This window comes from Daphnia magna, linkage group LG2 (genome assembly GCF_020631705.1).
Source record: "Daphnia magna isolate NIES linkage group LG2, ASM2063170v1.1, whole genome shotgun sequence".
In the NCBI taxonomy this organism is placed as follows: Eukaryota; Metazoa; Arthropoda; class Branchiopoda; order Diplostraca; family Daphniidae; genus Daphnia; species Daphnia magna.
In genome coordinates this window covers 16117536-16143591 of record NC_059183.1, presented here as the reverse complement: position 1 = coordinate 16143591, position 26056 = coordinate 16117536, and the positions used below count along the sequence as shown (strand labels likewise).

At 42.8% G+C, this 26056-nt stretch overlaps 2 protein-coding genes across 2 annotated transcripts in view; one reads left to right on the top strand and one right to left on the bottom strand.

The window, feature by feature from the left end:
• LOC116915991 (homeobox protein prospero) overlaps nt 1-22623 on the top strand; it is a 40471-nt gene extending 17848 nt beyond the window's left edge. Inside the window, 5 exon segments of the mRNA XM_045168650.1 lie at nt 14790-14989; nt 15046-18381; nt 18383-19224; nt 21796-21940; nt 22082-22623. Coding sequence (XP_045024585.1) covers nt 16666-18381; nt 18383-19224; nt 21796-21940; nt 22082-22261 — 2883 coding nt within the window. The 5' untranslated portion in view covers nt 14790-14989; nt 15046-16665 and the 3' untranslated portion in view covers nt 22262-22623.
• Nucleotides 22624-23972: 1349 nt separating this feature from the next.
• LOC116916001 (galactosylgalactosylxylosylprotein 3-beta-glucuronosyltransferase I) lies at nt 23973-25869 on the bottom strand. Its single transcript, XM_032921178.2, has 8 exons — nt 25587-25869; nt 25428-25510; nt 25221-25351; nt 24986-25145; nt 24776-24919; nt 24493-24659; nt 24300-24426; nt 23973-24222 (listed from the first exon to the last, which is right to left on the bottom strand). Exons 1-8 carry the CDS (start codon nt 25681-25683, stop codon nt 24127-24129), a joined length of 1005 nt encoding a protein of 334 aa, XP_032777069.1. The 5' UTR covers nt 25684-25869; the 3' UTR covers nt 23973-24126.
• Nucleotides 25870-26056: the final 187 nt, after the last annotated feature.

The window sequence follows — 26056 nt, the reverse complement described above, 5'->3', positions numbered from 1 at the left end:
GGGCTCATTGAGCGCCACCGCCCGAATTCCTTGTATCTCTTTTGATTTCGATGAACGCTTCCTGCTCGTACGATGAATGCCACACACACACACACACTAAAAGAGAGGCCTTTAAATTGAGTAAAACCACGAAAAAAATAGAAGAGCAACGTGAGATGTGTTGGATTCAACTTAAAACGGACGTAACTTTCAAATGCCTTTTTTTTAGAACGTTTTTGTTTTGTTTTTCGGAGGGATTGGGTGAAAGTTGTTCGACTCTGCGATTCCTGGCAAAAACTTTCGATACGTTTGTGTGTGTACATCGTCCCGCGCATTTTGGCTGACATCCGCGCTGATGACATTTGAATTCCTAAACAAAGTTGATCTTCATTTGTTTAAAACAAAGAAAAAAACAAAAATACGGACAACACAACAGACGAGAGTCGATTACAAAGCTCAAATACAATTTGCTGTCTGATATTGATCGTTATCCAAGGTTATAAGCTGGTAGACAAGTCGATATCCATCAATAGACAATCGTCGGTGTCCCCCTTCTGTGATGTAATGTCAACGAATGAACGCATCGCAGACACGCGAAAACCTCTCCCAACCCTCCCTAGGGTGGGAGGGTCTCGAAGTTGAGCTACCAAGACGAGCATACGTGAAAACAGACGATAAAGAACGTGTCTGTTGGAAACGGCTATTAAAAATCTTGTCGATTGCATATTTGATCAGCTCCCCCCCCACCCTTTTTGTGTGTGTTCATTTGTTGTTGTTCTTGACGCCTAATGTCCAGGTGAAAAAAAAAACGCTGTGTGTGTGGGAGGAAGAGGAGGGGGGGGGATGTTATGGGCATAGCACACGGCGGTCAAGCCGATGGTTGTTGAGGGCTCGACAGGGAGGGATGGCGACGACGCTATACATGAGAGACGCGTGCCGGGAAATTACAGGTAGGGCTTAGCGTCTGTCATTGGAAGAGAGAAAGAAAAAGAAAGAATTTTATTTTTTATTATTTCATATATGATGGAGTATAAAGACCCCCCTTTGGACTTTGTTGGTTAACCCTCTGATATCAAACGTCGATGTGACGGGGGCGGGTTTCTAAATACTTAAAGTTTATGTATAGAGGGACGTTTTGTGTATTGTATCTTTGAACTATACATAATAAATAGAGAAACGTGAACTGTTACGAGCCGGATCGACTTTCAACGTTTTCGTTCTGTTCTGTAACAAACAAAAAAATTATTTTTTATTTTTCCTATTGATTTCATCGGGGCATTTGTTGTTAACGGGCACAAGTTGATATGATCGGTCATTTATCTGAGCATTTAAAAGATTGATAAATTGGTTTGGTGGTTTAAAAAAAAAATGTGTTTTATACGATGTAATCTACTATTTTATTATCCGCCTCCGACATTCAAACGCTCAAGATTTCTCGGTTCATGCGCTTTACATCCTGGAACAAGGGGGGGGGGGGGTTCCAAAGCTTTGGATTTTCTCCGACATCCCCATTTTTTTTTTCCTGATGTTTGTTGTGGGTTACAACATTAGTCAGTTTCAAGTCATAACACGACTCTAGCCCCGATTAAAAATAAAAATGATTTATTGTATAATAATCTATCGACACTTTGCACAAATATCAGAAAACAAAAAAATAACCATATGATCGTGTGGAATGAAATTTCAAAGAAAACCACCCCGTTCTCCCCCCATTGCGGCTGTTTAAATATTTCCACAACATTAGCGACAGGTTTGAAATTGTATTCCTGCCATTTTTGTTTGTCTCCCTATGTGTGTTTGTTACTTAGAAAATAGCAGCCGCCCTCGTCCAAGAGTCGACTGCTGTTTATGCAAAATGCCTACTGTATATCTAGTGTACTGATAGAGAAAAGAGAGCGAGAAATTATCAAAAGGTCCCTCAACAAAATAAAAAAAGGTGGTACAACCCCCTCCCGTTTGATTTCGCGGATGGGTTGAGATGGAACTGTACAACTTAGCCGCAAAGCTATACACAGCAGCGGATGCAGATGCTGTCGTATACACACACATCGAGTAGAGCAGATGCAGTAATGTGTCCCTATGTTATTTCGCTCGTTTTTCTTTTTTCTTTTTTCTCCTCTTTCCAATCCCTCCTGCCACCCCAACTTATCGGGCACGAGCTCCCAACATCGCGCGCGTCCTTTTTAACCCCCTCCGTGTTCTTTCAACGTCATTGAGGGTGTGTTTTGTTTGGACGATAGCACCGCACAACACACGCAGCGTACAAGAATAAGAGCCGTGCCCAGGAACATATCAAAAATAAGAAAAAAAATATATAAATAAAGAGAGGGTAGTTATTTGAAATGACACGTGCCCGACGCTTGTGAATGGTTCCACACACACAAAAAAAATGAGAGCTCATCTTTGTTACACCAATCGCCAGCCTCTTCTCTATCTCTAGGTCCTGTAGGCTTCTGTTTCTCTTGTTGTGTTTGACCAGCATTTTTATCTTTACACGGTCCATCTCTTAAAAGCAAAAAAACCTGGGGATGACATTGACTGTAAAAAGCGAAAAGGACTAACTCTCAATGGCCCAGTTAATTCTTTTTGTGTGTGTGTGTTTGTCTGTGTTTAATTTGAACTACCTGGACTAAAGGGGGAGGGAGATTATTATGATTGCATGTGAATTAGAAGAAGAGGAGTACGGGGAAGAAAACATTGACTGACATTATGTGTTTTTTTTTTAGTGTGACAATCATCCTGCTCCTGGAATCCCTCAGCCTCGATGGGGTCTTGCAGAAAAGTTTTTTTTTTTGTGGGGAGAGCTTTAATAACTTAACTTTATAGTCTACCGTCAAACGGAAAGTCTTTTGTTTGTCTAATGAAATTAGCGAGGACTTCGTTCATCAATGCGAGTTTTGCGCGTTGAATGCGTTTTCGTGACACAACGTCATTTGTATCGCTTACCCCCCTGGACGACCCTACAGGCCCAGGAGAGTCTCGAATCAACAGCCCACCCCAAAAGAAACTGGACGCAGACCCTCTCGGTTAGATGAAATACTTTGAAAACTCTGTCGTTATTCTTTTGACCGCTCGTTTCCAGTTCCTCTCCAGTTTTGTGTTTACCTGTAACAAACTTCAACTCGGCCGGGTCGTACGTTTGCATCCGCCGGGCGTGAGGACACACACAGACCTATAGTGATGTTTTATATAGCGTAATAAATGGAAAGGCAGATGCTGATCGCGTGACTTGGGGTTTCCACCGCAACACAATCCGTGATGGCCATCTGTGTGTTTGTGTGTATCATGCGAGAGAGGGCATCTAATCTTTCAAGAGGTTACGTCCACACAGATTGCAAAATTGAGAGAGTGAAGCTCCTTCAGCAGTGTAGGTCCTCTTCTCTGCAACACATTCTCAATGGGTTGTATACCAAGAAGACCAAACCTTTCGACATGTCAATGAATCCTCAGCTATAACCCAGCCGCGTTTTCTGGAATAGCCAAGTGTGTAAAGCAAAAAAAAATTAAAGAATAAAAATAAATATATGTAGGGAGGGATCAGACTGCTTTGCCCATCCGCTAGCGGATGATCATCTGGTTTTGGGCTACATTTTATATGCGACGTTCAACAGAGACGGGAGGGTCTGCGTACCACTTAAATAAACATCTTCAGGTGCTACTTAAGAAATAATTGGAGCGGCTCCAGTCTGTGTGTGTGTAGCTACAGGGTAATGCGACTCTATTCACTCCCCCCTCCACTTGTGGGTCCCGTTATTGTTTAACCTCTTATTAGCCCATATGTTCATAACATCAAGACAATCTGTCGTTTTTTTTTGGGTTTTGTTTTGTGTCTTTTCTTCGATATGCGATGCTTCAAAACGATCGTGTCTCAAGATTTCGTAGCTCCTTGTTTTTGTTTGTCTACTGCGGAGTAATCCGGAATTCCGGCTATTGTCGAAAGAGGGAGAACGATCCACTAAAAAATCTCCGTTTTCTTTTATTTTTCTTGCTAGATTTGTGTGTGTGTGTATGTGTGTGCCAAGTTATTTAATTATAACCCGGAACTCGCTCGATGCATATAATAACTCTACTTTTTTCTTTCTCCAAACAAAACATATGAAGCAGTTGAAGAAAAATATGTAGAGGGGGGGGGGGAGGTATGAAAGGGGGGGTAGGTAAGGAGGTTGTACACAGGTAAATAACAAGTCACCCGAAACCATCTGCCTCTCTGGTCGGTACGATTGTGAGGCAGAGAGACACACAACTTCACATATGTCCATCTGTGTGTATACGTACATGTCTCCATAGTTGCTCCGGCCAACATTCGAATGGGCAATAACAAAAGACGATCTTGACCTTGGATCTAAACAAGCTAACGTCCTTTACCAAAGAAATGAACGTTCCGTTTATTATTATTATTTATTTTTTTTTCTTTCTTAAATAACCTTAAAAAATAAATTGTCTTGTGGATAAGGTGACAAACATCCGCCTACCTCCCCCCTTTTTCAATCTCCCCTCTCCAAGAAAAGTATTTAAAGAAAAAAATTGATGCAAAAGACTTTTTTGCAAATACGTAGGTCACTGGCCAAATGGTGGGCTGTTTCATTTTTCCACCCCCTTCTGTCGTTACAAACTATGATGATTATGCATTTCTTGCTGTTCAAAATTATTTTGACCTATGCAAATTAAATATAGTGGGATAGAAGAGAGAAATATAAATAAAAAAAAAAAAAAAAAAAGAGTTAACTTTTAAATTAGCGTCGGTTGGCTTACTCATTATGCATCGGGACACACCGGGAGTCGCACGCGCTACGATGTTGGACGTTTATCCCGTTAAACAAAAAACAAAAAGAAAACTAAATAAAGACACGATGTGCGGAGAAGAACAACTCTCTCGAACCAGTTGTGCACAAACTGCGGTGCTCTTTTCTCTCGCTCGGCGTGTTCCAGACAAAAGTTTTATTTTATTTTTTCAAATGTTTTCAAACGGTAATGAGGGCTAGCTCACAGGTTAATTAGCCAACAACAACAACAAAAAAATAAGCTTTTCCTCGACGTCGTCAAGTCGTGCGAAGGCCAAAGCCGTTGTTTGATTAAAACCATCATTTTCTAATTTCTTTTTGATAACTTTATCTTTCAACTTTTTTCCCTCCCTTCTTTTGTTTTTCAATTCAAAAGAGCCTGAAAATGTTCGTAACCATCGGTCCCGATTAGTTGTTGGTCCATGTCTGACTATATTTGAAGTTGCCTGTTGCGCCGCTTTGGGCGCGGATAGGAGGGCGGGAGGTAAGGCGGAAGCCGGAAGATAAAGAGCGGAAAGAGTGCGTGTCTGTACGAGTTCCACGGGCTAAAATGGTTGGGTTTTTGATTGGATCATCGCCACGAAGAAAAAGCTCAGACTTGGAAAACCTAATTGGAACCTTTTGTTCCAACCAAGCTCCTAAAAACTTGTCCAGAAAACTATGCGTATACTCTTATTGTATTTACGCACACACACACAAATGCGTAACGAGATCCCTATGTTTATTTAAAGGTTAATTTCTCTCTCTCTTTTTTTTTCCCCTAAATCAAAACAATGAACGTTCAGCATGCACGAAAAGGTCGTGCTATTTAAAGGCTACAAGGTCCCTCGAGTTAATCTCGGTTTGCATTATTAAATTTGACATCATTTTAACTAAAGCGCCCGTGTCACTCAATCTGATACAAAGAGATGTCTGTGTTGATGTCTAAAACTATAAAGCAATTCAAGGTTTAAAAAACAAAAAAAGAAACGTGTAGACAAGGAGGGTGCCGAGCACTCCTGGCCAATTAATTCGGAACCCAGGGAGAGACAGACAAAGTGTAACACTCAATTTAGATATAGATGTTCTCTATGGTTCTATAAGACATGTAACTCTGGTCGTTAAATGAATCTCTGCGTCTGTGTGTGTGTATGTGTACGTGTTAAAAGTACACACAAAAGACGGGCAATATCGAATCATGAGACGAGCAGGGCAATTAGAAGAGAACCTGGACCAGTCGATCCAATCATTCAGGGGGGGACGTTCCGTAGAGCGTCTTGTTACAAGAGGTTCTTTGAGCACATCTCGCAGATTTTATTAGGCTGTCGACTAAGTATGGTTTTTAAAGAACTTTTAAATGGATAGAGCAGCTGTGAATTTTCTTGTAATTGAAGCTCGACTCGCACCGTCCAATGTCTTTTGTGCCTCTTGATATCGCGCCATCAAATGGTGGATGCAAATGAGCTTGAACCTCTTTTGTTGAAACATTAACGACACGTACTCTATGCAAATGTATCATTACACTCGTCTTTTTTGGGGGGGGGCTCCGTGTGACGGTCGAATTAAATCGAAATCTCCGAAAGGAACAACGCGGACAATAAAAAACATTTATTTTAATTTATGAAATCATTTTTCTTCTTTTTTTTTTTTTTGTATTAAATCACACAAATCTGAAATAATAATAATTTAAAAAAAAAACAAGATAAAAGGCGTATAAGAGAAGCTGGCTCTTGTTTGCGATCAACCCCATCGTGTAGAGGCTACCGGTCTACCAAAACTGAGAGAGGGGTGCGTTTTCTTTCTAAAAAAGAAAAGTGGCAGATGGACGCGTTATTAAACGTGGGGGAAAGCAGTGGTGGAGCAATACTTAGGGATAGAAGAAGCCAGGAAGGAAGAAGGAAGAAAAGGGGGCTAGTTCCTCCTCTACGCTCCCCCTTACACAGTCATCTATATAGAGTTTGTATCCATCTAGATGTTGTAGCTCTCGATGTGAATAGAGAAAAAAAAAGGGGGGGGGTCGCCGAAAAACTCTAAGAGAAATAACGAATCAAATATAAAGTAACGAGTTCTAATACTTTTTTTTCCTCCTTCTGCTGCGATTATTTCCTCTTATAGATAAAAAAAAGACTGGCTCTTTTCACCAAACTCCTCTCGTTAGGGGGAACGTAACATCCATCCATAAACCTGGTCCATTTGGTCCTCCATGCGTTAAGAGAATACACGTTAAAAAAAAAGGAGTGTAGTGAAAAGCTACTTGATACTCAAAGGCCTAAATAGAGTAAGAATCTCAAGTTTCAAACTCTTATGAAATCATCCACAGTTTCTTTCTTTTTGGCCGTCAATCTTTTACATGTTGAAAAGGGTTTTCTTGTTTTGTTTGTGATATTGCCCTTATTCTCTTTATCCGCTTCGAGAAATGCGGAACAGATTTGGCCATTCAAATTGTGTTGGGTCTCTTTCTTTCAGCATAGATGAATCCGGCATTGTGAAAACACGGATCCGCGCGGATCATTTACAATGTGTTGTTGAATCTCTTTTTATTCGTTTTTGCATAAGGAGACGACTTTAAAGAGGGTGCAATCGTGTTGACAACAGTTTGAACATTCGCCAAGAATTAAAGAAGAAATAAAAAGGTGTTGGGTTCATGTTTGTTTCGAAAACCACGTCGACCAACCCCCTTTTTGAAAGGAGGGGGATTTTTTCTTATAGTCCTCAATCTTTTCCTTTTTGTTAGAAGGTGTAATAAGAGTACGGTCGTTCGATTCAACCCAAAAGAAAATGATCCCCCCCCCACACACACATTTATTTGTCTTCTCTCAAAAAAGAGTGATACAGATATTCATATAGAGTTATAGCAACATGTGCGTGTTGCTATGGGCTGGCAAAACTTGGAAAGGTGCGCTGCCGTGTGCAAATGTTGTTGTGATCAAATTTTTTTTTTTGCTTTTCTTCCCCTTTCCTGCAACAACCAACAGCTGCTCTTCATCGTCCCTCGATACCCTTTTCATGACGTGCATACATTGCCGCGCACTTCCACTCAATCATGTGAGCGAGACTTGCTACGAAAATGCCAGCAGTCGGCTGCTATTTAAAAAAAATGAAAAATTATTTATTTTTTTTTTTTTGTGACCCAGAATCACCTGACTGTGACCTTTCCTTTCCACCTGAATTGAGTCAATAACTTTCTTCTTCTATATACGAACCCCTTTCACTTGATTCATCCCATGGTCGAGAAAGTGGTCTGGAACTTTAAGAGCTATATAGAGCAGTGTTGAGGATCTTTTAAGTTCAACACCTGGGCTAAAATGGGGCCATCTTTCTCTCCCTCCTTCTTTCCTTTTTTTTTTTTCATACCTGCAGTTTTTTTTTTTTGCGGTTTGAACAAAATCTGGAGCGAAAACAGCAGGAGGAATATTATGGTAGCCGTGCGTGTTATCACATTTACACACACTCTACTTCACTCTGCAAGGGAAAGCTTACGATTCACTCCCCCCCACCTTCTTAAGAAAGAGCTTCTTTATTATGTCTGTTTGGCCAGGGTCTTTTGATCGAAGCCAATCGATCGTAAAGGTGTTAATCGATTCTGAATTTTTTTTTTATGGAATGTTGTTTTTTGTGGTGGGGTTTAAATATCTGGAATAAAAAATAAAAAAAAATGAAATGATAAAATCCTATTCTTTTGTATAGCAGATGGCACGAGCCATTCATTTGAGGTTTGTGTACGTTCATACGACCGCAAACGGCGGGAGGGTTATATGCAGATCTGATTTTGACCTGATGGCGTTGTTAGGGGGGGGTTGACCTTAGAGGTATGCGCGGACACCGGAAAACTTTCATTTCCTGCTGTTTCTCTAGCTGCTGCTTGTCTAACTTGAGCAGACGAAATGATTCCAAAGGTCCAAGTAGTACATAAGAGGGTGTAAAAATAAGGCACCGCGCCTCCCTTAAAAAGGGTTGGATGGCATACACACACACACACACATACAAAAAGGCGCGCGTCTGGTTTCAACTGCAATCATTGGACCAATCCATTCACCTCCCCCGCACCCCCTAAAAAAAAAAGAATGAAAAAAATATGTATATACATAGACACTGTTTGAAAGAAAAGGTTATCGGTCAACGTGGCTGGTTGTTATGGTATTTGGTGTGCTCTAAGAGAGAGAGAGAGAAAGAGAAAAGAAATGAGCAGATGTGACGGTGAGGGAACTTTGGCCGTGAGGTGAACAGGAGGGTTAAGTGGAGAGAGGGGGGGGGAGTTATAGGTAAAAAGAAGGAAATGGACACCTGCCCCGGTTAAAGAGCGCGCCTTTGCTTTTTTCTTGATGCCGAGAGTCGTCGTCGCTTATACTCGGAATAACCATCGCTACCTACGTGCTGCTTATAGCTTTGCTTGCGATGACTCAGATAAGCTTTGAAAACAGTGTGTAGCTAACGTGTGGTGCTGGTCACTCTCCGCCTTGATTACTGGTTACACTGACGAGGCTATTTTCCCTTATTTTTTATTTTTTATTTTTTATTTTACAAAACCTCTCCGTTTGACGCCATTTTCTTTGAAAAATGTATTTGATTTTTGTTATTGGGTTTTTCTTTCTGTTCTTCTTGGTTTATTTTTTTGGGGGGGGAAGAGTGTCGTAATAAGAAAGGGATAAATATTTTGAAATTGATGCGGGCTTCCCTCTTTTTTTTTTTTCATGGACCCGCTTTCCGGATGTACTGGATCGAATTCTTTTTCTTTTTTCCGAGCGACATAATTGGATTTCCGTCAAGTTGTTGGTTTCACTTTTCTTCCTTAAAAAATGATAACATCTCGCCGAAAATCTAAGCAAAATCTATTCCTCCTAAACAGAGGCATAACATAAATCTCTTAATTATTCTCTCAAATTGATGAAGCCGGTAAATGATCGCAGTTGGAGTTCGGCAATGTCCTTAATATATTTTTTCTTTTGGCCAGATTTCTTTCTTTCTTTCTTTCTTCTCCCCCATTCATTTTTACAGAGGAGTTACGACGCACAATAGAAAAGACGGACGATGGTCATATCTATTTGGCTCCGTGGGAGGGCTTATCTCGTTTTTAGGGTTTGTATTGCGCGCGCGCCAGCCGCTTCAATGCGCTGTGCATCCATTCGCTACCTCTGGTGGGTGGTTACCTCTAGTTGAAAATAAAAAAGGGCCGCAGAAGGAAGACTTCCAACTCCCTTGTATCGCCTATATGCAAGTCCTTCCGTACATATATTATCAACCTCCCACGTTATGTGTCCCCCATCAAGTCCAAATATGAAGAAGAAGAAAAAAAGGAACGAGGAGTGGCCGATTGACTGCTGGCCTCTCGTACTCAATGGTCCGCAACGTGTTAACAGCTTCTTCTTCTTTTCTCTCTCTTATTATATAGCCACACAGCATGTCACACACAATAAGCACGGACAATGGGGCGTACACACCACCCTCGAAAAAAAAAAATAATAAAGAGAGAAGGAAGATGTGTGTGTGTGGGGGGAGGATGGCAAGCACCTGGATATGAACTGTCTTTCTTATATGTATATACACCAATGTTCATCGGCAACAACAAGTCTTTGCAAAAAAAGTAGAAATCTCTGGGTGGGTGTGGGAGGGGCTGGATGATGCTCTTTCGTGGGTTCATTCACATGTTTCCTTGTATTGGGAAGACTGTGAGGGAGGTAAAATTCCAGTGTCCTCAACCGCGTGGAATAGCGCACGGACAATTTCACCTTGGCTTATCAATGGAAATTGGATAGTCTTTTGAGATCTGTTTGGTTGGCCATCGCCTAGGCTGTCCATCAAAATGGCGGCAGATTCAAAACACATTTTTTTTTTTTTTTTTTACGAATTGAATGAAAACGCAAAGAGGAATCTTTTGTTGGAGAGGATGGGGGGATAACTGTCAACTTTGGAGCATTCGAGACGTGTGTGAATGGAAGACGTGTAACGTACAGGCGATATTGCAACTTGAATTGATGAGTTAATTCGAGGAATAAGAAGAAGTAGGCATGTGTGCATGCATAATGAAGCTGAAGCAGCTGAACATGTCTTACGTATTCGGCGGGTTGCAAGATATCCAAGAGCGTTTTGTTTTGTTTTTATTATTGTTGAGAGCTCGTCCTTATAATAGAGAAGATAAGGATCCCCCACACTGAACTGGGCTGTAATTTCAAAACGAAAAGAAACAGGAAGAAACCAAGATGCGGGTTGTTTCCTGGCTGACACGTCAAGAGGACGGAAAGGATATTGACCGACGATATGCGAGCAAAGAAGAATCCGAGTCGAAAATCATCTTTGCCTGTAAAAAGAGCTGAACGGAGATGTTTTTGTTTTCTTTTGTTTTCTTCTTCTTTCTTTTTAATTTATTATTTTATTTTTGTTTTCTTTTGAGGGGTGGGGGGGGAGACAAAAAAAACAAAAGACGGAAGCAGCGAGCAAACAGTGCAAATCAGTGAGAATATCTCACAACGAGCGTCCGGCATCTTTCATCAACAATGCATAACTCCGAAAACCTTGTCTCTCCGTCTCTCGGAGAGAGGGTGGGGGGGGAGCCTCTCCGTTTCAATCTTGCATGCATTTTTAATTGATTCTATCGATTGTCGGTTGATATACTGAACAAAAGAAGAGGACAGTCGAGTTATCGGTGCAAATTGCACGCAACAACGGACAGAAAAACCCTATGAAATGAAGAAGATATTGCACAACAAATGGATTTGAAACATTTGAAACAGAAGTCGACATAAAGAAAACAACGGGAGATGTTTGGAATCAAATCCAAACATCATGAGGGGCCAGGTGTTGATTCACGCATGCAAGACCTGCGGATCCATCCCCCCCCAATCTCGAAATTAAAACCCACACCTATCGTATTAGATTCTTAAAAAGGTCAAGAACCTTAACAGTTTGCCTTTCTAGCCCCGTCTCTGTACGATGTTGTTTTTGTTTCTATTCTCAACATTTGCATTCAACGTAAATTCCAGTCGGGAGTGGGGAAAACAAAAGCGCCGCGTGCAATTCTGTTAAGAGAATCCCGTAACCCGCGTTGGACTTTCTCCACACATTTCCGCCTTCAATTTCAAACTCTTTCTGACAAGACAAAGTTTTATTTGTTAATCTGATTTTGCAAAAAACCTTGAGGAAAAGGAGAGTTAAGTGTTTGTTAACATGACGTAGATTGGCTACTCTCCGGCCATCTAAGAAAAGAAAAAAGGGACAGGTGAACAAAAGGCTTTTATTACCTACCCTCCTTCTCCTCTTCCTTAACAATTGCTTATCGTCATTATATACTTATAGAGGGACCGACCCGTACCGGTTATTACAGAATAACTCACAGCGAGCGGGAAAACTTTTTCTGCCGTGTGTCTTGTGTATTATACAAACTCAGATAAAGGAGCGTGTAAAATAGATGTGTATGTTACACCATGCAAGTATCGCCTAGTGCTCATCATGCGGCCTATCTTTCCCTGGGAAAATGGATATATATTATTTATTTATTAATTTTTATTTTTTCCGTTCAAAAAACAAATCGTTTGCTAGGATGACTACATTTTGTATATATCCCATTGTCAATTGCGAACATTCAAACAATACGCGAAGTAAAAAGCAGAAAGGAATTGGACAAGATGAAGCAGAAAAAAGGGAAAAAAGACAAACCTTCTCCCCATTGGTTCTTTATTATTGTATCGATTCCACTTCATTTCATTACCGAGTGCATGTGTGTATACACGTCTGCTATACGCCTTGTATGCACACACGTACACACATGATGTGTTTCCGTCGTTTCCGCTGCTCGCATCGGCGCATATCGGTACAAAATAGGTCGGAACTAGAGAGAGGAAACCCCCCCCCAAAAAATGAATGCCACTCGATGATGTGTAATGTTATAAGAATCAACAATGGCCAAATGATGGGAACTGCCGTTTAAGCTACTGACGTACAGTGCCCATTTTTTTAGCTTTTGTTTGTTAGCTTGTTGCATCTTTGATATTAGATCATTAATAAGGCTCGTCGATTTGGAAAAAGAAGGGACGTACTAGACGAAAGTGAATAATAAAGCCACGAAGGCGCATGATAATCCATGGGAATCGGGCAATGTTACCTTTCTTTTAACAATAAGTAATATTTTTTTCAATTCTTTCTCAAGTAAAATATAATAGGAATCTTGTAGTAGTTCCTCTTGATTGTATGAACTTGTTTTTTCTTTCTTGTTTGTCCTCTTGCAGGATCAAGTGGTTTTCATTGAAATGTTGGAGCGCTATTTATAGCCGTGGGCAGAGTTCCGTGGTCGAGGGATGTGTGCAACACATCACACGGAAAATTACGGATTTTTTTTTTTGAGATCACGGAACTATGTAATATTGTGTAACAAGCAACTTATTTCAAGTGGCAACATTGGAGACTTTTTATGCGGCGGCTGGGGCGTTTGTAACTGGAAACACACAGACTTGAGGGGAACGTACACACACACACACAAAAAATGAAAATAAAGGCGGACCCATTCTCAAAGGAGCCCCGAGTAAATTTTTTCTCTTTCTTTCTTTCGATATATTTTACAGGGAGGGGGGCGTCGCGACGCTCCCTCCCTTTTGTCCTTTTGCGCAACCCTCTCTCTTTCTCTTGATACAGTCGTCGATGAGTCACCGTCAGCTTCTAAGCAGTCGGCCAGGGCGCGTCACTTGATTAGAGATATACACACACATGTCTGAAAGAGAGGCGGAGCCAAGCCACCAACAAACCTGCTCCATTTTCAAACCGTATTTCACATCGATGGCGACCCAAACATCAACAACATTAAACATGGGATTTTTTTTTTCTTTCTTATTATTCTTCTTTGTGTTAAATTTAAATATTTTGTTACCGTTGTTGTCCTTTAGTTTGACAACCTCAACGTTTGGACGTATAACATCGCACGAAAAAAAAAAGGGGGGAGCTTGAAAAAAATAAAAAAGTATCAAAGAAAAAAGAAAAACGGAGAACTCATTGGCGTCGCGGCACGTGTCTCTATCTGACCGTGTGTCGACGTTGTCGTCAAACCGAAAAGAATAAAAAAAAAAGAGAGTAGGAGGAGTAGTGAGGGTGTAGTAGGGCGCAAAGAATGATGAGAGAAAAGGAATAAGAAGGACAACACACAGAGAGAGAGGGAAAAAAAAAGGTATGGTGTGTACGTCCTATACAAAATGTACAGTCAAAGAAGAGACTACATCTAAGCTAAGGCCAGAGGGTAGTAGCATGAAAAGAGAATAGTGAGGGTGGTTTGGACGTCGTTCTGGCACACGTCGTTCGACGTCGTTGCGAGATGGAAAATATTCCCTACCCTCTCGCCATGACATTCAAAACCTTCGTACGCTCATTTCTTATTTCCTCCCCCCCAATCCATCCATATCCTTACCCCCGTGTTCTAACCCTCCTGGCAGTGTGTGTCCTCTTCGATTCTCGCCATTTCTATTGAATACATTACACTTTTCTCCATTTTTCTTATTTCTTCTTCTTCTTCTTCTTCTCTTTCACTCGTACGAAATCTCCCCTTCTCATTGCCTCTGATTTTCCCCGGGATTCTTCTCTTACTATTTTTGGCGTGGTCGCGTGGGCTCCTCCCTTTTTTTGTCCGTCGATTTATGGATCGGTCTATTGGAACTAGCTTATATCATCGCACAAACGTGTAGGAAGCTCGCGATGGCCAACACACAAGTCCGTCACAACGTCCACTTGGCATTGTTTCGTTGACCATCTGACTTCGTTAGTCATTCAATTTCCCATCAGCAGAGCGCAAAATGAGCAATACCCCGACCGTGAGTTTTCCCTGTTCGACCTATTGTAGACGATGATAGAACATAGTCAGACTGACGACAGTTATCCACCCTCCTCTCCCTCCCTCCCCCAAAAAAAACAAACGCTGCTCCGTGCTTGGCTAGACCTTAATCAATCATTTAACGTGATCATGATTAATTTTTTTTTTCTTTCTTCTTCATTCTCTCTCCGACTCTTGATTTTTCTTTTCTATAGCTTCTAAATCCACCTATACTTTTCTATTTATTTGTTTTTTTTTTTCTTCAGGTTGCAATGTCGTGCCGGCCAGCGTGTTCATTAATGGCCAATGAAGACATCGACGAGAGGGACGCTGGCCAGGCGAAAGAGAGGAGAAATCTGGGGACGGATCTGAATCTTTACTCTTGAAATGGTGATGAAGTGGACGAAAATCTTGTGAAGGGGAAAACAAGGAGCGACATTTCTCTCTTAATGTCACCACGCCAGAGGTATACTCTCCCCCCGTATTGTTTTCAATGTCCACTTTCTGTCTTGCAAAGAATAGGTTTTCCATTGGGCTTTTCCGTGCCCCGACTTTTCGTTGAGGGCAAGGAAAAGTTCATTCATTTTCGATGAGAAGAGTCTACGACAAAGTAGAGACTATCGGACCGGCGGCTAGTTTCGACGTTGATGGCATACTCTATGTCGTCCAGGTAGTTGGGTGTAGTTGCGAGTAACAATGTCGAAGCAACAATGAATGATTGGTAAAAAGAAAAGTCTTTTCGCTTCCTCATTTTTTAGTTTGAATCTGAAGGAAAGAAACGGATAACGGATCCACACACAGCGACGGCCACATGTTGGATGCGTGTCGTTTACCTTTATAGACTGTACTGTACATAACACACGTAACACAGAGCACAGCGCCCGCCTTCCTTATAGTACGTGGCTGGACGGGTTGACGCACCTTAGTCGTTCACGGGAGCGAAAGCATCTGAGCGTGACTTTGCCCACCTCCTTACGAGCTTTCGAGACCCAATGGCAGCAACGCCGAGGGGACCTTGTATATATCTTACGGCATCCTGTCAACGGGCGGAGCCGCCCCGACCTGTTTATTTATTAACAAAGTGATTTTTATTTAAAAAAAAAAAAAATTATTATTATTTATTATTTTTTAAAATCTCTTTGATGCACCTCACTCCTGTTTGGGGTGGGTTGGGTGGTCTTGCGCGAGAAGGTGGTTGTGCTAACTCCGTCCAAGTCAGACACAGATAGGAATAAAAAAAAACATCGATGCTTGCATGTTAAGAGGGTGGCAATGCTGGGTGGTTGGTTAGTCGTCAAAGCATAGTATAGTAGGCTGGGCTTGGAGACGCTTGGCTTGGCATTGTGCTCGCCCTCTTCCCTCCTCTCTCTCTCTCTCGCTATCCTCGATAAGATAAGCCACTCTCCTACAGACGCAGTTGAAACCTTCAGTCGGTCGCCGCCTTCCTTGCCATCCCGTTGGCGCGCTCCTCTCCCTTCTGTAGCCTTTTGCCTTCACCTGGCGACGCCAGCTGCCCGCTTGTCTCTCTCTCTCTCTCCCCTCTCTCTTTTCTCTTTATTCTAGAACCCCTCCTCCCCTCTTGGCCCGTCCCTCTCTTGATTATAGTCAGGCCATCTCAATCCTCCCTTTCTTCCCTCCGCCGCCTCACCCGACGACTACCCAACCACCTCCTTTACTCCTCCTGCCTTTTCCTCTACGTGCTGGGCAGCCCTTTTTAGTGGAGCGACTCAAGGCAAACGACTTCAGTCACTGCCAAGGCTTCGTCTCGAGAGGTCTGTCGTCGAGACGATCCGACTCTCTGACACTCTGAAACTATTTCGACTTTGAAAAACCAACAATTTATTTTTGTGTGCCATCGGACTCTGACGAATTCCCAACTCTCCCGCATTTGACATTTAGTCCCTTATTCGAATTCGTTTGAATTTGGAAGACTTTGAAACATTCTTTCCTTTAAAAAAAAAAAAAGAAAAGAATTTAAGTTGCGCGCGCACCGATTTGATTTGAAAATCCGGTGAAGTGAATTGAATTTTCGTGGTCGACAACGAGGCACCAACTGGAATTCAACTGGAACTTCAACTTAGAGCGGACAAAGGATCCGAAAACCGTGAGTTGCATTTAATAGACAAAAAAAGAAAGAATTTGATGGCGCTGCTGGAGCATCCCTCCTCGCAAGGAGGTTATTCGCTCTCATTCCTGGCCAAAGCGGCCAACAATAATCCATCGTCGGCCATGGTGGGCGACCTGTTAGATCAGCAGCGCAGCAGCTCTGAGCTGTCACATGTGGTCGGACACGACAGCATTCAAGTGACGGGCAAAGTGGCTCTCAGCCACTCCCCTTCCTCATCGACGTCCGGTGGAGGTGGCAGTAGCGCACAGTCCGTGGCCGTGGCCACCTCTGTCATCCGGCGAAGTCCGGACAGCCCAGACAGTGGCAACGAGGACTCTGCCTGGTTCCTTCGTCACGTCCTTCAACAGCAACAGCAACAGCAACAACATCATCAGACTGGCGAACATCAAGGATCGGCTACGCCCTTAACTCCGGCCACGTCTCCGGCCCGTGGCATCCGCCGACCTCGACACGATTCCAGCGCATCCGACGTCGAAGCTTCGGCTGCCGATCAGGTGGAACTGGACGACGAGGACGAGGAGATTGATGAATTGAAAAAAGAATCCATCAACCATTCGGAAGACGAAGAGGAAGAAGAAAAGAGCAAACGGACGCGCGTCGAGTCGATTGTTTCGACGATGCGCACGTCCACACCGGCCGCTATTAACGGCTGCAAGAAGCGCAAACTGTACCAGCCGCAGCAGCACGGACACAAGTTCACATCGGAGGGCGAAGAAGAGGAAGACGAAACGACGGACGAACGCAACGATTCGCTTTCAGAGGAGCAACACGAGCTGAGTATGGCTCGTGCTCAGGCTTCTTCGCGTTCCAGCTCTGCCCAGCAGCAGCAACAACAGCGCGAGGTGATGCAGATGCAGCAAACGCAACCACACGATCCTATTCGATCCCTTCAGGAGCGCATCGCTTCCCTACACCAGCAGCGTTTCGCCGCGCTCCAACAGCAACAGCAAAGGTCGGAGAAAATGAACAACGAGCCTGTCCAGCAACAGCAGCAACCGCAGATCAGACGGCCGGTGCGGGACGACGCTGGACGTACTCGCAACGCGCTTCAACATCATCAACCGATGACGTTCGGTATGCGTTCCAATTTGCCCAGTGGCGATTTGAGTCACGTTAGCCAGGCTCATGCCGCCTACCTGGACGCTACCCGTCGGATGTTGATGGAACAGCAGCGCCAACAGGCGCCTAGCAAAAGCCAACACGTTCAACCGCCACAGCAATTGCCCGTCAGCAACGTCCAGCAACCAGCCCAGCCGCTGAACACCAAAGAGCCAGTGTCATCCAACAGCGAACTGGAAGGTTTAGCCGAAATGTTGAAATCCGAATTGGCTTCTTCATTGGCCCAGCTGGTGGACAGCACTCTGTCTCGCTTCGCCGCAGCCCAGCAGCAGCAGCGTCGCCATGTCATTGTTAACAACCAGAAATCATCGGCCAATTCGATATCTGCTGATGAATCGGAACTGAGCAAATTGCAACGCGGCCGCGTCATTGACCGCGGACTGCGCAACGGCGATTTGGCCGCTCTTGGTTTGACCAACTCGCCATTTTTGCGGACGCCTTACGGCCCGCTTCCTCATCACCTCTTCCCTCAACAGCAGTCTCCCAATTCGGCGTTGAACCACATCGTCAACTCTATTGGAGCAGGTATTCATCCGGCTGCGGCAGCGGCCGCCGCGGCCGCCGCTGCTGCCGGTTTGGCCAATATGGGCCAATTCGCTCAGCAACAGCAGCAGCAGCAAGCAGCAACAGCAACAACAGGAGGAACAAGACGCCATCGACGCCGATGCTGCCGAACAGAATGAAGCCCTCAGTCTGGTCGTCTCCCCCAAGAAGCGTCGCTTTACCACCGCCGCTGCTGCCAATAACAACAACAAAACGGCCTCGTCTGAGAGGAACTCGAGCCCTGCGCCTGGAAACCATCAGAACGTTGAGACCCGCCTCTCGCCGTTAGAGATTTCTCTGATTAATCACAGTTCGAGCGCCCATTCTCCTCCGCCGTCGCGCAGCCCGACGCCGCCTAGCCAACAACAACAGCGCTACCCTGTTCCGGCAGCTCAACAGACGTCGGCCGCTGCTGGTGGACCGCCGCCTTTGCTCCACCATCCAAGTCTCTTCTCCAATTATTCGGCCTATTTCGCCGCTGCGGCTGCGGCCGCCGCCGCCGGAGCCCAACAGGCTCAGGCCGCCCAAGCTGCCGCTGGATCATCGTCTCAACGGAGCTGCAAGAGCCCCGAGTTGGATCTGACGTCTGCGTCGACATCGGCATCACTTCTGCATCCGGCCTTGTTGGCCAGTCATCACAGCCATCATCATCATCGCAGTCACCACCACAGTGGTGGTGGACACCATCAGCACGACAATACGGATCGCCATTCTGAGTCGTCGGATGGAGCCAGCCCGTACGGAAGCCTCCACCAATCGTCGACGCTGACGCCTATGCATCTGCGCAAGGCTAAATTGATGTTCTTTTGGTGCCGCTATCCCAGCTCGTCCGTCCTCAAGACGTTCTTCCCCGACGTGAATTTCAACAAGAACAATACCGCGCAGCTCGTCAAGTGGTTCTCCAACTTCCGGTGAGTCTTGTTCCAGTCTCTTTTAGTTTGACGATGATAATCATTTTAGACAGCCTCTATATTTTTATCGCTTCTTCTTCTTCTTCTTCTTCTTCTTTTTATTGTTCGCCTTTTTTTGTTGTTGTGGATTTCCGTCCACGATGAAATTTCCTGTCGAAAAGCCTTCGATTCTCTTTAGGGACTGCCGCTTGAGTTTTTCCACAATTTTGTTGTCTTTTTTCGCACGATATTTCGGTAAAAAAAAAAAGAAAAATTAAAAATCTTGAGCGGATGTTGCGTCCATGCGGGCGTCGCGATAAGAATCGCATTGAGTAACCGGAGCCCAGCTGCTTCTGTTTGCATTTGATGCGCACAGAAGACGGGAAAAGAGGTGGAGGGGGGTGTGCGTGTGCAAGAAGGAAAATGATAATACAAAAAAAAAAAAAAAAAGCAGGGGAGAAAAAGCGAGTTGGAGACTGAAACGTTGTGACCGATTTCATTTCAACAGTTAATGAAAAACAAGAGCAAAAGAGTTTTCTTGTTTAGCTCAAAGCTCGTTGTCTTGACTGTCGGGACACGAGCTCCTATCCGTCCCTCAACGATGGTGTACATGTTAATCAGTAGCACAAGGGATGGTAGGTAACCCATTGGCCAACAAGCGGAGATTGATGCAATCCGCACGGATATATACGTACATGCACTGTATGTGCCGAGGGGAAAACAAAACAAAACAAAAACAACCAGAGAGCAAGGACAGCTATATATCCATCCCTCTTGGCTCTTCGCGTTGCTTGACCAACATCTCGGGGGGAATCAGCACACGTTCATTAGAACATTATGCACTGTCAAGCAGCGTGTGTCTCTCGTGTGGCTCCTTTTCTTCTTTTTTCTCTGTATCTCTTGCTGCTCTGAATGAGCGTTGAATGCTGCCCGGTCCCCTTCGCTCTCTTATTCTCTCTTGAGCTAATGGACAAACGCTTCCTCTTCTTGCTCTATATTCGATTTCTCCCTGTGCACAAACTGCCAGAAGTCGCGAATCCCTCAAACTTCATAATTGAGCTTTAAAGCAACCCGACCAGCCAAATACCTTCTCTTACTATACTCAACTACTTGCCAAAGCCATGGGCATTTAAGCGTCTGAAATTAAGATTGAAAACAAACAAACAAAAAATCAGCGGATTTATTTGCCGCTCGCTTCGTATAAGACGCAAAAAGCCGAAAGGTTGCGGCGTAAATCAACCGTGGCTGCGTGCACATATTTCGATTATTTATTGTGTTCTCCATCATGTTTAAACGCTTGAAAACACAAACTTTTGGGCTTTCAAGGAGGGGGTTCGTCTTTCCTTGCGTTTCAACTTGAGGAAATTCGAAGAAGACCGACGCATAAACGTACACTGTCTGTATGTAAAGGGCGGAGTTGAGGTGAATCATTGCGTTCCCTTTCGTGAAAGAAGAAAATGGAATTGAAAAAGAAACGTTTTGATTGATGACTCCATTCGCGTAGGTGCTGTACTTTGTTTTGTAAGAATCTCTTTATTCATTAAGTTGGTTCGTTATTATTTTATTTTTTATTTTTTTTATTTTAATGTTTGTAATGTAGTTTTTTTAACCTGTCGATTAGGTGTGCGCAGGCCCAACTTTTAACGCCTTCACTTTTGCATTCGAAATGCCCGCCTTTAAGGGACTCACTCGAGGAGTGGTTAATGGGAAAGGGTAATCTAATTAGATAATCCCGTGCCGAAAAGATTGCGGGTACAGGAACAAAATAAAACTATAGAACCGCGTTCTCATTTCCCTTTTTCCGAAAAAGGAACTAAAGAAAAACCAGGCGTTTATTACGTACGCATACCAAAACTTGTGAAGAAGGGTCCCACACAGCACTCCACCAGTCCCTAATGAATTTATTTGGAAATGTTATCGGGTTAGGACTGGGGTTTGGTGGTAATATTTCATATAATCCGCGAGATGTACTTGTAGACAACGGCAGTGGTTCCCGATCTGCTTGCAAATTTGAAAGCGAATGGGGGCCGAGTTTTGCTGGGATTTCACTCACTTGTAACTTGGCCATTACATCGACATCCGTTTTTTTATATTTTGGTTTTCCCCTTCTTCTTCTTGTTTTGCATAAACCATCGTTGCATGAACGAATGCGTGTGCAAAATGGATAGGAAAACCAAGCGTTGTGAGTGTGTGCAGCTTCAGATTGGGTGTACACATCCCCATGACTAGGGAATAAAGTGCCATTTGCATTATGCAATGGACAGCCCGCCGGCATTAGGTTTACCTTTCCGCATAGGCGGACAGGACTAAGTGTAGGAGGGTTAGGTGGATGTCGGTAGCAATTAGCACAGCTGGCACGCTTGTTTCTCTTTTCTTCCTCTTTTGCATGTGCTTCTCTGCTATATTCCTCTGCATTGCTAAGTGACAGAGCCGAGGGACAATGGCATACAAACCGTGGTAGAGGCCTGTGTTTTTTTGTGTGTGTACGTATCGTGTAGAGTTGGGGGAGTAGCATGCATTCGTCGTTTCCTATTATGAACTTGACCATTTGCGCGATTATAATTGCAATTTTGCTCATTTGCATATCCACAGGGAATTCTATTACATCCAAATGGAGAAGTACAGCCGCCAATTGTTAAGCGAAGGGGTGGTCAATGCTGATGACATCCACGTGTCACCCGACTCGGAACTCTTCCGCGCTCTCAACCTCCACTACAATCGCAACAACCACATCGAGGTAAGATTCTTTTTTTTAAAAGCCTATTGTAGGAATTTAACATCAATTAGTTGACATCATTTAAATTCAGATATTGTTTTACCTGGTGGAACGTAAGTTTTTAATCGCAAATTTTCTCTTTCCTTTTTTTAATTCAAAAAGGTTCCGTCGCCTTTTGTTTTCGTCGTTTCGGAAACGTTGCGTGAATTCTTCAAGGCAATCCAAGCCGGAAAGGACTCGGAGCCTAGCTGGAAGAAAGCCATCTATAAGATCATCGCCCGTCTGGACGAACAAGTTCCAGAGTACTTCCGGACGCCCAACTTCCTCGAGCACTTGGAGTAAAACTTATTGAAAGTCTGTCTTTTGCGTGAATAAGATATCAGACATCGGACTACTAGTGTGCTACTACTGCTAGCGTACACCAACTACAACATATATTATAGCTGGCCTCTGTACAAAGTATAGCGAACACAACAAACAACAAATAAGACGGCCATTTTCATTCGTTCTTTTTTTTCTTTTTTCGCTTTGATTGTCGACAACCCAAACAAAGAAAAGCCTTTTAACAAACGTGTAGACGTGTTGTTTCCGAGGCTCTATTCCCAAACCAAAACTTTGGCAAATCTCTCCCTTTCCCCCTTAAAAAAAAAACCCAAATCTCTCGTTAATTAATGGCCGATCGACGGATAGATTTGATTTGATTTGATTTAAAAAAAAAAAAAAAAAAAACCCCAATCCTGTGCCTTGGCCGGCTGCCTTTTGCAAGCCATATATATAATTTCCCTTTGCTTCCCCCCCCCCCGTTCCTTCTTTTCATTCTTCTGCTTAACGGAGTCATATCAGCGTCATTCCTTATTAATCCTTTCTTCGAAAAAGAAGAAACAAACAAACAAAAAAACCCAAACAAACTCGTAGAGAAGAAAAGAACATTTATGGCGTGTGTCAAAATCCTCTTCAATATTTGAAAAAAAAAAAAAAAAAAAAAGAGAGAGAGAGAGAGAGAGAGAAAGAGAGAGGACGAAACAAAAGTGACAGTTCTCTGTGCGTCTATTGCTATAGTTTCGCTCCCGTTATTTTTGCAGGTGCCAGACGCCTCTAAAAAGAAGACGAAGAAGAAGGAGAAAAAAAAAGAAACATGTAGCACTAGAAAAGTTGATAAAAGAAAGAAAAAGCATTCCATTATTTATGCAATGATTTATAGAATTCTTTGGGCGCATGTGGTACACAGATGTTCTTTGCCACTGTGTGTCTTCCTAGAAATCTTTGTTGTCCCCTAAGAAAACTGCCCGAATTTTGTAATCATATTTCACGAACGTACTCCAATTCTATATGCCCTCACCAAACCCAATCTGATGATGATGTTGCCTTTTTCGACGATATACCGTGTGTCTATTCCGTACGTTGTTTAAGTTTCCAATTCTTAGTAGTAATCACCTTGTACTTGTATGTATGTGTGCGTGTATTTTTTTTTTTATTCTATCGGACTTTTCTTTTTTTTGTTTTGAAAACATTTTCTCATAACCACCTCACACTCTGTCTCTGAGTCATCCCTAGTCACACTCTAAAATATCCCACCCCCCACTTTTATAGTTGCCCAACTCCCACTAAAACTACTATTACCCAAAATATCGCACTCGACTTAGAATCACGTTGACAGTTGCAAATAGCCCAACTGGTACGTCACGGAAAAAAAAAAAAGAAACGATATCTTGATTCGAATCGCACTTCTTTTTTAAAAAATATGGTTTCCGTTTTGAATGTCTGTAGGAGGAAAAATTGCTGCACTTGGCTTGTTATCTTTCTGCCCTGAAACATCCTTGGAATCTTCCATTCCATGACATTGGAAAAAAAACTTTTTTTTTTTCCTTCAGACCACCCCGTTTTTTATTTGAATTTTTTTTTTTTTTCAATGATTAAATTTACATGTTTCTTATAGCACTGTGCACAATTTTGTCGTCTCTCGTAATACCGATGGTATTTCTTTTTTCTCTTTCACTCTCATTCTCCCAAATATTTCCTGAATAACAAATACACCTTATTATATAATTGGAAGTTAAGTAGTCATTCTTCTTTTTATTATTGGAATAGGTCTCATAAGAATTTTCCAGTTAAAAAAAAAATAATACATTTGGGTTGTCAAAATAAGAAAGGCAAATCCTAGCGGATCCGGAATTGGCAAAGTTCAACAAGTACAAACAAATCTCATCTCAAACTTCGACCGTCCAATCGACGACCATGCCAGGAACTTTCCCCTTCACATCGTTTAGTTTCGGGTTTTCGGTACGAGTATGCCAAACGTACACCTGGAATCACGAGAGAAAACTAAGTAAGTCAAACATATTTTGAACGCGAAACCGGTTACTAGATGGAAGTAGTTTACCTTGGTGCACTTGCTGGCTTTGGGTTCAAGGTTCTCTTTTGTAACAACCGCCCCCAGGATAGTGGATTCTTGGTAGCCTCTCGGTGCGTCAAAAGAAAACTCTGCATCAGGATTGTCGAGCAATAACCTAAATAAAAAATAAAAAAGACTGGTAAGGGAGGAAACCCGATAAGCATAGAAAGTAAAGTCGCACTTTAAATTGATGGCGAAACCCGCCATATCAATGGCAAATGGCCGTTCAGGTCTCCAGCCTGTTGACCAATTAGCCACTTTATCATGCTCGTCGAGTATCGGCCTTTCAAAGCGCACATTTCCCACAAGACCAACAGGCCAAACGGAGACTGTCTTGGTGTTTCGCATCTAAATGTTAGACGAAAACACTAGTTATTTACATAAAATATTATAAACTGGAAAGAAGAAACTGAAAAACAATTTGTTCTCGTAATTTGGCATAGTGAATAAACATTTATGAATACCTCTTCAAAAAGTTCTAGACTGTAAGTGTTATCATCATCGGCAAAAAAGACAACGGCTGGTTTCCGTGGATCCGCGTGATTCCGAAGCCATTGGAGAGCCGCATTTCGTTGTTTGACTCCGCGAGGTTTCTTCCACTGTGGGTCCTACAAACAATAATGTTTTGTCATAGCGGGCAGCACACCTCGATTCCGAAATCGTATTTCAATTACTTCCAAAAGCAGTTTCCATTCTTTTGGCGTCTCTGCATTAAGATGAGTATAGGAAAGGCCTGATTGGGCCAGCAAGTTAGTGACTAAAGGAGTTCTGATTTCCGCATCCTCAACAATAATCCAGTGAAAGTTTGGAATGAGAAGAAATGTTTGAGATATCCTGTATGAACACAAGGGAAATTTCCACATGGAGTGTAAGCTACACTCAGTTGACTGCTTTCTTTAATAAACATACCTGGTAAGCTCTGCTTTTTGAAGTGGTCTAGTATGAGTAGGGGTAATTGCGAAAATGGTTGGCAAACTCTCAAGGTTTTCATATGGGTTAGCAATTCCATTCTTAGCCAATAGAATCTTTAGTCTACCAACCTGAAAAATCAAATAGAATAATGAAACAATATTACTCTGAATATTTCAAACCATCTAAACTTGTATAAAGAGTTACCTGAGCTCGGAGCTGCCTCAACTGTGTTGATACAACCTTGCTATCATCTAATGCTGAATAAATACCAGGATCAGGTAGGTTCACTATAAAAGAAATTTATCAAAACAAACTATATTAGTTTTCTTTGGTTTTTTCTTTTTATTGTAATCTGTGTCTTACCCATGAGCTTCAGTCCCAGCATGACACAGAATATTACGAGTGCGGTGAATACAAGGAAACGAACCGATTTAATATTGACAGATCTTGGCGACAACATTTCTGCTACACTAAATAACTACCACGTATTTTCACCTCTCTTGCTACATTAGCCACTGCAGAGCACAGTGAATTCACTACGACTTACAAGACGAAGAAAATAAACTGAAAGAAGACAATTACTTCTGGAATTCAACTTTCATCATCGCTGCAAGGCTATTTGTTGTCTCAATACCTTCAGGCCATGACTAGCTGCAGACGATTTTTGTTTTGCTCCAAGCGTCTATTACCCAAACTACGTCAGATACACTTGTACACATACCATGCACAGTCACACAGCACACATGTGGTTCTAGATAGGTCCATGATGTGCAACATTTTGTTTCAAGCAAGAGCTTTCTTCTCCTGAAACCGAGCGGAAAACAGGTTGTCAA